The following is a 13333-nucleotide window of genomic DNA, read 5'->3' as shown; positions in this document are numbered from 1 at the left end:
AGAGCCAACATGATCAGGTGAAGAACTCTCCAACATGTCTCTCCTAGCCCCTTGCATGATTTTCCCATTTCAAAAAAATACACACACACACACACCCAGATGCTTATCTATGCACAGACTATCTTTAGAAGGGGAGACTAGAATCAGGTAACAGTGGTTGACAATGGAAGGGGAACTAGGTGGCTAGATTGCTTGGGGATGGTACTAGGAAGGTGTAGGGGATTTATTTTTCACTGTATACCCCTATGCCTTTTGCATTTTGTACCATATGCATAAATGAAATACTCAAAAGATTAACTTTTAGGGCTTCCCTGGTGGCGCAGTGGTTGAGTCCGCCTGCCGATGCAGGGGACACGGGTTAGTGCCCCGGTCCAGGAAGATCCCACATGCCGCGAGCGGCTGCGCCCATGAGCCATGGCCGCTGAGACTGCACATCCGGAGCCTGTGCTCCACAACGGGAGAGGCCACAACAGTGAGAGGCCCGCGTACGGCAAAAACAAAAACAAAAAAAAAGATTAACTTTTAAAATAGACAAACTTCAATTAAACAACTGTGCTAAAATCACCGAAGAGATTATGACCTAAAACTGGAATTAGGAGCTGCAACGGAAGCCGAACCTGAAATTAGATTTAACGTACACACGTTCCTTAGTTTTTTACTATAAAACATTTTAAGATATAACATGATTAGCACTTTCCTCTAAATTCTTACACCTGCTACAGATGAACTGTGAGATAAGTTCAGCTATATATTCAAACTATGAATTCCATTCATTTTTCCAAATTTATAACTTTATTCAGAGTGAAATATCTGGAAAATCCCAGGTGTGCAACTAGTTTGTCAACTAGCTTGTCAAGTGTACCCAACCTATGTTTTCACATTTCTAGATACAGGAATCCACCACTCCTAAAGCAGCACATTCTAACTTTGAAAAGCTCTAACTGTTCAGAAGTTCCCCATTTGTTGAGCTGTGCCCTGTGGCTTCTACCTGTGCATCTCTTCCATAGTCAGTTAAGGAATACCTGTAACTAACTACCAGGTGCTACACCAGGCACAAGGGACTCAGAAAACGACAAAAGAGGTGCCTACCCTTAACATGCTCAGCACCTTGGAAGGAGACAGACAAGAAAATCAACTACTAAAATATTCTTAGAGTATGATAAGGGCTATGAGGGAGGAAAGAGAAGGTCACTGTGGGTACAGAAAAGGGCACCTGACATAGATGAAATAGAGGTGACACCAAGTGTAAGTTTTGAGATAAAAAGAGTTAATGAGGTAAAGAATGAGGAAAGGGCATTTCTAGCAGAGCAAACAGCAGCAATGTGACAGGGTACAGGGCATTCCAGAAATTGCCAGACCCCCCCCCCAAAAAAATGGCAGTAAACAATTAGCAGGAGGGCAGGCAGAAAAAGAAAAGGCAGGGATGAGATCATGAAGGCTCCCTAAGAAATAGAACTTTATTCTGATGGCAACCGAGAGCCCTAGGACAGCTTTGCGGGGGGTACAGCAAGAGGTCAGTCCAGAGGCAAGACCAGTTAGAAGACTATTTCTGTATCTAGTTAAGAAACAATGAAAGCCCAAACTAAGGATGAGGCATTAGTCTCGAGAGAGATAGGAAACGAATTTAAGGTGTAATTATGAGCGAGAATAATCTGGACTGGGAAGGTGAAGGAGGAGTCTAGGATCCCTTCTAGGCTTCTGGCCTCGACATGTAAATAAATGTGATGGCCTCCAACAAGTCAGGGAGCTTCTGCCTTACGAGGACTATCATACCAGCAAGAGCAGTCCAAATGTGCATTAATGATGGTATTTAATACCCGCCACAGAAGTAGTTTAGAAATGATGCTCTACAAGATAATATGAAGAACATGAAAGTACAAAAGAGCTATACCAAGGCTCCTGCTAATCCAAAACGTACCCACGCCAACACTGCTTCCCGTTCAAATATATATATTCATCTGAGCCCCTTCTTCTATCTGCTCTCCTCCACTCCAATTTCCTCCTTGTGACAGGCTCCTAAAACTCCTCAGGCACCCACTATCAGCAGTCAGACCCCTGAAACCCACTCCAAATGAAAAAAAAAAAAAAAAATTAGTGTATATTTTTAAAAATGAATGAAAATAGAATGTTTAATTCTGTTCAATTCTAACTGCCACATCCCACACTGCCTTTTTATTCGTAAGTCACTACTCATACAGTTGCCCAGAAAATATTCCCATGGTATATCAGCATTTTTTTCCCCAAGTGGGCCCAGAAACAATCACATCCTATTCAAAGTCAGCAGCTTACTCAGAATAGAATCTCTACTATTTCATTAGATTTTTCACTATTTTAAAATATATGTATTTTTTGTTTTCGTATTCATCAACATTAAAGATAGGAAAAGTAACAAAGGACTAACCATCAATTTTTTGAAGAATATAAAAAGCTTCTCTGCCTGAAAGATTCACAGAAACGATGGATCTCAGAGTTGCAAAGGAACTTAAATTTTAAGACTGCCACTCCACAATGTTTAAATTCCTTCTACAGCATACCACCAAATGGCTACCCAGTGCAGATCACCTCTTCCAGTGAGAGGAAACAATCACACTGGCTAAAAGTGAAACCTAGTTCTAAACACAGGTGCAAAAATTAGTGGTTGAAAGGGTGTTGCGTTATGGGATTTTAATATATAATTTCAAATTATTTCCCCACGATTACCTGTTCATTATAAAGGAGAGAACTTTACAGTGGAGAAACCTGGTGAACTGTGTGATCACAGTTAACATCAACAGTAAGGGGACAAATTGACATCGTGTGCACTGTGGAGGACAGCAATGCTGTAGTGCTACTACCAAGGAGACATTCCGGAATCTAACCATAAGGAAACCTCAGACAACTCAAAATGAGGGACAGTCCACTGGCCTGTATGTTCCTAAATGTCAAAGTCAAGAAACACAAAGAAAGGTGAAAAAAGGGCTATAAAGAACATGATTGGGATAACTGATGAAATATGAGTTCTGTAGATTAGATAATAGTATTGTTTTAATATTATGTTCCTAACCCTGTTCTTAGAAAATATACACTGATATATTTAGGAGTAAAGGGACACAATGCATGCAATTCACTTGCACACAGTTCAATGGAAAAAAGTATGTGTGCATGAGTGTGGGGAGAATGAGCGAATGAATGATAAAGTAAGTAAATGGAGCAAACCAGTAACAATTAGTGAACCTGGGTAAAGGATACTCTTTGAGAATTCTTTGTACTGTTCTTATAATTTTCTCTATGTTTGAAATTATATCAAAATTAAAAGTTACCCGCCCCAAATAATAATGTCACACAATGTTATATAAGAATACTGAAAAATGTGATAGCTGTTTCATTGAAGAGTCCAGGTGTCTACCCATTCAAACTAACAGACCTTAGATTAAAATGTCTCAGGTGAACCTTTTCTGAATTACCTATATGATTTACGCTGGCACTTCAGTATATCCAAGTTACCATCTACCATATGTTCTTAGTTCACATGAAATTTCTCTCTCTGTTTTTGCAGATTTCGCCCTAAAGAGATCTATCCACTCCTAAAAGAACACCCCCCTATTTGGATACCCCAAGGCAATAATGTTGGACAGTTGAGGTGCTCTAGACAGCAAGGCACATATGCTTTACCCAGGATCCAAGCTAATTCAACTTTAATCACAGCATTCCTGCAGCTACGTTTTAATGCGTGTATGTGTGTACGTTTCTCTAATGTACATGTGAGTATATATAATAATGTGGATATATGCATATTTATATAATCATTTTTACTTATCTGACTGGCAAACAAATATACTTAAATATTTAGCATTAAATGGTGAACTGAAAGAAGCACTCTTATTCACTTTGTAAGGAATGTTGGCTTATTGGTACCATCTTAAGAGAGGGAAGGGAGAACGAATTTGGCGATATAAATCAAAATTTTAATCATGCACAGTCTCTGACCCAGTCATTTCACTTCCTGGTCACAACGTACTACTCAGAAATAATGCCAAAAGTACACAAAAATTTCTTAACAAATTAAGATGTTCTTAATGTATACATACATACTCATAAACATTCACACGCATACATATTTTTTGTTTCTATATTCATCAATAATAAAGTTAGAAACAGCAACAAAAGATGAACTACCAATTGTTTTTACCATGGATTTTGCCTGCCAAATGAAGTGAAGAAACTATTTGTAATAGTGAAAGGAAACATTGTTTGAAACAGTAAAATGCTATTAAAAATCCATGCATCGGGCTTCCCTGGTGGCGCAGTGGTTGAGAGTCTGCCTGCCGATGCAGGGGACATGGGTTTGTGCCCCGGTCCGGGAAGATCCCACATGCTGCGGAGCAGCTGGGCCCGTGAGCCATGGCCGCTGAGCCTGTGCGTCCGGAGCCTGTGCTCCGCAACGGGAGAGGCCACAACAGTGAGAGGCCCGCGTACCGCAAAAAAAAAAAAAAAAAAAAAAAAAAAAAAAAAAAAATCCATGCATCAATGAGGCACTTAACAAATAACAATACATCGTACATCCATATGATATCATATTATAAAGCCATTAAAGAGACTGTGTTAAATCTGAAAGTAGAGAAATGGAAAGATGCCAAGACATAGTATTAGGTAGGGGGGAAACACTGTACAACACATGTGTTAGAAAATCCCCTTTTTGTTTAAAAAGGAAAAAGAAATGAGCTTTGAAGTATACCAAATTATAAACAATGATTACTTCTTGGTACAGAGGTACAAAGTCTTAACAGTTCTTAAAACAATTCTATAATATTTGAATTTTCCCAATAACTATTATTGTTTTCTAAGTAGACAAAAAAAGATCTATATTAAAGTGATCAAACTTAAATGACCTGCAACAAATATAAGGACAAATACCACTTTATAATAATTTTAAAATAAACTGTACAGTAGGTATTCTTATTTAGTAGCAAAAACTATTTTTATTTCCCAAATAAAACCCTACTCAGAAGCTTATATATAATGGTGCCAAAAGAAACTGAAGTTGATCGGGGGAGGTGGGCTCTACATTCAGCCTCTCACTCTCTGACCTAAGAGAAAACTTATCATGTTAGAGAAGCCCAGACAGTCAGAAGAAATGTGAAGAATTCAGCAACAAGCAAACCAGGCAAGAGGTTCGTCATAGTTACACACAGGTGCTTACGTCTGCTGTACCTGACTTTTACCACTTCTCCATAAATGGGAGAACTATATCCAATACCTCAAACATGTCTGAAACACCTAACTTACAAATTCCCCCAGCCCTCACTCATATCACTTCATCATAACAGTAACAGCATAGTCATTAACAGGTCCAGCTGTCCCCTCTTCAAGCTAGAGCTACATCCCTATTTGAAAAGCTTGAAAAGATGTAAGTGTTCTGCCATAAGCTAGTCACATAAATGATGACTACCTTCATTTTCAAGGATTTGAGAAAGTCTAGAGGACTAGGCTCAAGATTTAAAATAGAAATCTGAAAAGATCCAGTACTGCTACAGCCCACCACCCACTGACCCCCTTGTGTGGTTGGCAGCCCATTCCTCAGATACAGTCCTTGCCTCAGCCTCTGGGCCTGGGTGGTCCTGTCTTGGCATCTTTGGTTGACCGCTCTCTTACCTTGGACTTTGCATGCCAAGTGAAGTGCAGGAAATTTGTCTCGCTGGGTACTAACAGGTTAAAGGATAGGGCGTAGTGACTAATAAGATCATTTCTCACATAATAAAGTTCTGCATCAAGACCTAGAAAAAAAATAGGGAAAAAAATTAAACGCCCATAATACCCTCAAAAGCATTAACCATCAGTATTTCAAATACTGATTATTATAAAAATAACACTGATGTACAAATGCACATCACAAACATATCCCACATGTGCTGCCTTACAAAGTAGGAAGAACACAGGATTTCATCATCGCCAACAAGGATTAAGAAACTGAGACTCAGGACAATTAAGTGGTCCTCCAGCTAAGCACAGGGGTGCTGGAGCCACAACTCTGGGAGCCACGCTGTCTTCCGAGAACCACCAATGTGATACACTTCCTTTTGGAAACAGACCTTCTCAGAGAAATGCCTACAAACAAAAGCCCCTTAACCCCACAAAACTGATGAGGATTTAGGAAGAGAGATGGGCACCTGGGTGAAAATATTAATGTGAACCAAGGCCTCAAGACCCCAGCCAGAGATGACCTCGGCTTCTGTCAGTACGACGCACTGGCTGCTTGGACGGCATGTTACCAAGGTACACTCACACCACTGCCACACAGACACACGTCCTCTTCCCAATCTGAACTACAAGGTGGAGAACACCATACTTCTCGTATTCTTGGGACAGTCCTCTGCACAAAGCAGATGCTCAGTAAACACTTGTTAGACAAGTTAGAACTGCAGATAAAAAGAGAAATAATCGAGATGCCTGAGAAATGTTGGAGATTTCAAATCTCACTCATTGCCATATCACTTTCTTGCCCAAGGTCACATCCAACCTCAAACACACATCACATTTCTCAATTTTGTGATACCCCTTCTTAAAATAAAAATTTTAAAGGCAAAATTTAATCACCATCTTGAGTGGAAAACCAGTAATTATTGTGAAAAAATACAAGGTAACCAAAAAAAAGAAATAATAAATCAATTAAAAGGAAAACAAAACATTACTAAATGCTAAATACTGTGGCCTACACCAAGGCAGTGAGCCTGAGCCCAGCTCATTGTTTACAAAAAGGGAGGAAGGGGATAATAGCAAGTGTTTGAGAGAGGTAAAGAATCAGAGGTTTTCTCTATGATAACCCAAAAGAACTTTAAGAATGAAAGCAGGGAGTAAGTTCTCTCAATTGATTTACTGTTATTAAAAGTTGTGACCAGGTGTCCCTCTAGTAATGCATGACACATATTCCACACACAGGAGGGAAAAAGGTACAGGGGAGGCCAACTGAAATGCAAATTTCATACTTACTGAGCCTTATACCATGAGTCTAAAACACCTTGTGGTATACAAAGAGGTCAAGGTGAGGCTCTCACACCTCCTGAGATACAGATAGAGAAATGAATAACTCTGCTATAGGCATTTCTCCTGTAAAATTAGTTTTCTCATTTCTGAACTGAATCTAATACAATCATTAATTCAGAAATGAGATTTGAGGCTTACATAGGGGAAAGTTGCTGCACTGGTTGAGCAGCGCTGCTTTATTGATCCTATAGAGGAAACCAAATGCAATGAGAGAAAGTTAGAGGTCTTCTGCAAAAGGCTCTCCCTGCCAGCAGAACAGGAAGTGCTAGCAAACAATTGGGGAGGGAGGACTGGTGGGGCTGGAGAAAGGAGGGTAGGGGAAAGAAAGTAAGAAGGTGGGAGAGAGGTAGGAGGGAAATGCAACAAGAAAGCTAGGTACAAAGAAGGCCATCAGCAAACACAATAACTGTAAATAGCTTAAATTTTGCTTGTTTTTAAAAATTTTTTTTACTCTAGTCTAGATTGATGCTGTTCATAAGAGATATACAATACCTAGAACAAAATTTTAAAATATATGCCAGGTTAAAAGGGGGAGAAAAACAAAGAAGTAAATATGGCAATACTGACATGAGACAAATTAGAACTTAAGGTAGAAAGACTTTATATTAATAAATTCATTAATTAATATGAATTTATTAGTAAGAAAAAGTTCATATTCATAAAAACATAAGATACAGTAGTACAACTAACAAACGAGCTTCAAATATAGAAAGCCAAAAAAAAAATCAATAAGAAATAAATCCACAATCATAGTTGGAAACTAACATCCTTCAGAAAACAAAAGATCAAAACAGATAAAAATTTAGTGTGGACATATAATTTGAACAATGTAATTATGGGACATGAAACAAGGGAGGTTAATCATGAATTAGACCCATTACACTTTTTTTTTTTTTTTTTGCGGTATGCGGGCCTCTCACTGTTGTGGCCTCTCCCGTTGCGGAGCACAGGCTCCGGACGCGCAGGCCCAGCCGCCATGGCTCACGGGCCCAGCCGCTCCGCGGCATGTGGGATCCTCCCGGACCAGGGCACGAACCCGAGTCCCTTGCATCGGCAGGCGGACTCTCAACCACTGCGCCACCAGGGAAGCCCCCATTACACATTTTACAAAATGGATTCTAACTTGAAATAATGCAGGCTACCTTCTCTGATCAAATACCACAATATAGAAATTAACCATAAGGATAAAGTCAAAAGATGATTACTTGAAAAGATTAGTAGGGACTTCCCTGGTGGTCCAGTGGTTAAGAGTACGACGCGGACTTCCAATGCAGGAGACTCGGGTTTGATCCCTGGCTGGGGAACTAAGATCCCACACACTGCACGGTAACTAAGCCCGCGCCCAACAACTACAGAGCCCGTGTTCCCCAACTGCAGAGCCCACGTGCTCTGGAGCCCATGAGCCACAACTAGAGAGAAGCTGGCACACCGCAACGAAGAGGCTGCGCACCGCAACAAAGGATCCCGCATGCCACAACTGAGACCTGACGCAGCCATAAATAAATAAATAAATAAATAGATAAATAAATAAGAAAAAAAGGAGACACAGACTAACAATATTTAGGAAGAGGCAACGTTACTACAAGTCCTATACATGTTAAAAAAAGAATATTATGAACAACCTAATGACAATTTCAGTAATTTAGATAAGATAAAAAAAATCCTTGAATTTACCAAAACTGACAAGAAGAAATTAAAAATCTTCCCTCAAAGCTCCAGGTCCAGATGAATTCTACCAAAACATTTAAGGAAGATATACTACCAATCTTGCACAAACTCTTTCAGAAAACAGTCAAAGAACTTCCTAACTCATTTTATGTTACACTGATATTAAAACCTGACTAAAACATCGTTAAGAAAATTAGACTGACTTCCCTCGTGAACACAGACACATTCTCTATCAAACATTAGCAAACTGAGTCCAGCAATATAGAAAAAGGTTAATACATCATGACCAAGTGTTTATAAAAGGTAAACCTTTAAAAATCAATATAATTAAACACATTAATGAATAAAAGGCAAAAACCCAGATCATCTCAACAGATGCAGAAAATGCATTTGGTAAAATTCAAAGCCTAATAATGATTAAAAAAAAACTGGGCAAACTAGGAAGAGAAGTAAATCTTCTCAGTCTGGTAAAGAGTATCTACAAAAACACTATAGCTAACATCATACTCAATGGTGAATTTAAATTCTTATTTCTAAGATCAGAAACAAGACAAGGATGTCCACTTCCAACACTTCTATTCAACCTTGCGCTGGAGGTCATAGCCAATTTATAAGACAAAAATTATAAAAGTTAGAGAGGATGAACTATAGCTCATTATTCACAGATGATAGGATTACATGTGCAGAGAAAACACTATGAAATCTATTATTAATAAAATACTACTAAAACCAATTCATGAATTTAGCAAAGCCTCAGAATACAAGGCCAATATTCAAAAAATTACTTGTATCTCTATATACTAGCAATAACTGGAAAATAAAATTTAAAAATCAATACCATAACATAAAAGAAAACAGTATCTAGAAATAATTCTAACTAAAGATAAGACCTCTTATCTTGAAACTACAGAACATGACAGAAAAATTAGAGATGACCTAAGTAAGTGGAGAGATACCATTCTCTTAGATAAGCCTCAACACTGTTAAGATGTCAAGTTTCTTAAATTGATCTATAGCTTTAAAGTAATCCTAATCAAAATCCTAACAGATTTTCTGAAGAAACAAATTAACTCTAAAATGAAATTTAAATGCCAAAATAATCTTGAAGAAAAAAGAAAAAGACAACGTTGGAAGACTCACACTACCTCATAGGTAATGTAAGGATTCCAGTTATCTTCCTATTTCACAACAGGATGAAGAACTAGAGTAATCAAGACAGTGTGGTATTGGTATAAGGATAGATATATCAATGGAACAAAACAGAATCCAAAACTAAACGCACAAGGGTCAATGGAATTTCAACAAAGGCACAATGGCAATTCAATTAAAGTGATGCTAAACCAAATGGATAAAGGTATGGGGGGAAAAATCTTGAGCCCTATCTTACATATCACATATTACAAAACCTGATCTGAAATTGATTACAGACCTAAATGTAAAGGCTAAAACTATAAAGCTTCTAGAAGAAAATGATTGTTTTCACAACCTGGGTTAAGCAAAGATTTCTTGGACTGGCCACATAAACCACGAACCCAAAGAGAAAAAATTGATGAATTGGTCATTATTAAAATTTAAAACTTCTGCTCCTTAAAAGATATTAAGAAAATGAAATTCAAGTCACAAACTGGGAGAAAATATTCACAACTCATACACCTAAAAGGACTTGTTTCTAGAATAAAGATCTCTTATGAACCAAAACTAAAAAGACAACCCAATTAAATAAAATAGGCAAAAGATGTGAACATACATTTTGTAAGAAAAGATATGTAAATAGACAATGAGCATATGAAAAGGTGCTAAACATTATTAGTTATCAGCGAAATACAAACTAAAACCACAATGAGATACCATTTCCACTCACAAGAATGACTAAATGTTGGCAAGGATGTGGAGCAACTGCAACTCTCATACATTGCTGGGAAGGTAAAAATGTTCAACTACTTTGGAAAACGGGCAGTTTCTTATAAAGTTAAGCATATGCCTACTCAGACCCAGTAATTCCACTCCTAGGTAATTATCCAAAAGAAATAAAAACATATGATTCCACAAAAAAACTCGTATGTGAACATTGATAACACTTTTATTCAGAATAGCCAAAACTGGAAACAACACAAATGTCCATCAGCAGATGAATGAAAAACCAATTGAGTATATTCATACAATGGAATACTACTCAGCAATGAAAATAAACTGTTGAGACTCTGTAACAAAAGGGATGAATCTCACAGACAATATGAGTCAAAGAAGCTGTACACAGAGTACATCCTATATGATTCCATTTATATAACGTTCTAGAGCAGGCAAAATTAATCTGTGGTGACAGAAATCAGATTAGTGTGGTTGCTTGGGAGGGGGTTGGGAGGGAGATTGGTGAACTGATTACAAAGGGAACCTCCTGGGGTGATGGAAATGTTCTGCATCTAATGGGGGCGGTGGTTACATAGGTGTATGCATTTTTCAAAACTCGACCAACTGTATCTGCACGTTTCATTGTATGTAAAGTTTACCTAAATTTTTTTTAAAGAGTCAACAAGTTTTTACCTCTCTTTTCCAGTCTTAAAAAGCTTGCATACCACAGAATGTTACTATCACCAACATAAAAAGTTTCAGAAAAAAAGAATTAATCTTAAGTGATCAACAACTTCCAAATTTAAATTTCAAGCATCATTCACAGGGAAATGAATTGTTCCTAATAAATAACAGTTATAAGGTTGTTACTGGTACTAACAACGATGTGTAAATATTTAAATTTTCCAGACACAGTTCAAAGTGTCAAGAACATCTAGGAGTTCTGTAAATTCAACTCCACATAAAACTCCTTCCCAGTATCTTAGCTACCTCATTCACTGAGGATCCTGGAACCAGTTTATGAAATTTCTACACACCCTTATCCTGTGACTTATTATGGCAGACTCCCAAGGTACCTGAGACCAACCCACTCTCAACCCAACCTTCAATGATCCTTGAAGATCAACAACCAACAACCTTCATCCATACCAAAGCAACACATTTCTATGGACAGTGACAATATATAAATTGCTCTACCTCCAAAATCTTACACTGTAATTATCTCAATAGTTAGTAGCTCCTCAGCTCCTTCCCTTTATTGTTACAACAGCTGTTCTGTGGGCTCATAATATCGCCAATGTCCATAATCCTCTTGTTTCTCCCATTTGATTATAGCAGTTATTTCCTTATTTTCTTCTTACTGGCCTCAACGCCAATTACTGCAATTACTTTCTTACCAGTACCCTCAACTTTCTCCCACAGCCTATATCAAGACATGCATACCCTATCCTGAAAACAGCCAATCTTGAACTTGACTTGACACCCCTACTCCTTGTCTTCTCTGGTGCTATAACTGAATGCTGCATAATCCTGAATGAAGTCATTCCCACAAATGAGTCACTACAAAACCATGACTTCTATGCTCAACAAATAAAGTAATATACATAAGCTGTTGAAAGTTTGGAGCCCTGTGATCCATATCTTAATGACCACCAAAATAAACTGAAAATTTTAAATTCACTACCCTAGATTGAGGTATTGAAACAGTAATACAACTGTTAAACAGAGTTGCTGTTTTAGATTTTGAAAGCAATTTATTTTGAAATAGCCATTCTTTTTTTTTTTTCTCTTGCGGTACGCGGGCCTCTCACCACTGCGCCACCACGAAAGCCCTGAAATAGCTATTCTTTATTAACTCGGGTAGTTATTCCTAGTTTGGAAGGGTTTGAATTTCTTCAAAGAAGCCATTTTAATGGTTCAAATTTAATGGTTCAAATTAGGTTCAAATTTTGACCTATCAAATTAGCAAATACAGTCTGTTCTGTCATAAGACAGGTTCCTGAACACCAATTAGCTTATAAGTGGTTAGTAAACAAAATAACAATACCAGTACAACACAGAAATTGTGTCAGTTTACATTTGAATTTTCCCAGGCAAGGGGGACTGGAATAGCAGGTAAAGAATTATAACTTTCAGTGGAAAAGGAAAAGACCCTTACTCAACTTAGCTACCACCAGGCAGGAGCCCTCTCAGCCCTATTTTAAGAAAACTAAAAATAAGCACCTGCACGCAGGGCTCTCTCCTCAGAGGAGCACCACCAGTCTCTGCATGGTTCCTGGACCTAGGAAGATGCACTTTCTCTTGTGTCCAACTCTATGGCAGCCCCAATGGCTTAGAAAGCTGCTCTCATCTGCACTATCTCAAAAACATGCAAGCCAGCGATTTCCACCCTATTATGTTTTAACATCTTTAATTCTCCTCTGAAGCAGCCTCAGCCACCCTAAGTAGTTTGACCAGGCTGTCCAAGTTATCTCATAAGGTACCAATTATGCTTTTGTTAGTAATTGGTTTGAAAACTGCAGAGGTCTTGAATGGTTTGCCCTTAACCTTATTCTTCCCATAAGTCCTGTTATTTTCAGTGACTTGGAAACCTTAAAGGTTTTTTTTTTTTAATGTATTTGATGTTGTAACAGAAATGCTTATGTTCTTTAAATACAATACTGAATGTTAGGCAGTGTGCGGCAAGCAAGCAATTTGTGAACATATATCAGTATTTTATAAATATTTATACTCTGACCCACTAAGTCCAATTTGAAAAATTCATCCTAAGGAAACCAAATATAGATCCAAATGTTTA

General features: G+C 38.0%; 1 protein-coding gene across 2 annotated transcripts in view; it reads right to left on the bottom strand.

Annotated features, from left to right (window-relative positions):
- Positions 1-13333, bottom strand: part of RYK (receptor like tyrosine kinase) — a 100733-nt gene that overhangs the window by 65204 nt on the left and 22196 nt on the right. For both annotated transcript variants that reach the window (XM_060149814.1, XM_060149815.1), the window contains exon 2: positions 5632-5753. In XM_060149814.1, the coding sequence (XP_060005797.1) occupies positions 5632-5753 (122 nt within the window). The remainder of the gene's footprint in view (positions 1-5631; positions 5754-13333) is intronic.

The sequence above is a fragment of the Lagenorhynchus albirostris genome, chromosome 5 (assembly GCF_949774975.1).
Source record: "Lagenorhynchus albirostris chromosome 5, mLagAlb1.1, whole genome shotgun sequence".
In the NCBI taxonomy this organism is placed as follows: Eukaryota; Metazoa; Chordata; class Mammalia; order Artiodactyla; family Delphinidae; genus Lagenorhynchus; species Lagenorhynchus albirostris.
This window is presented reverse-complemented; position numbering and strand designations above follow the sequence as displayed.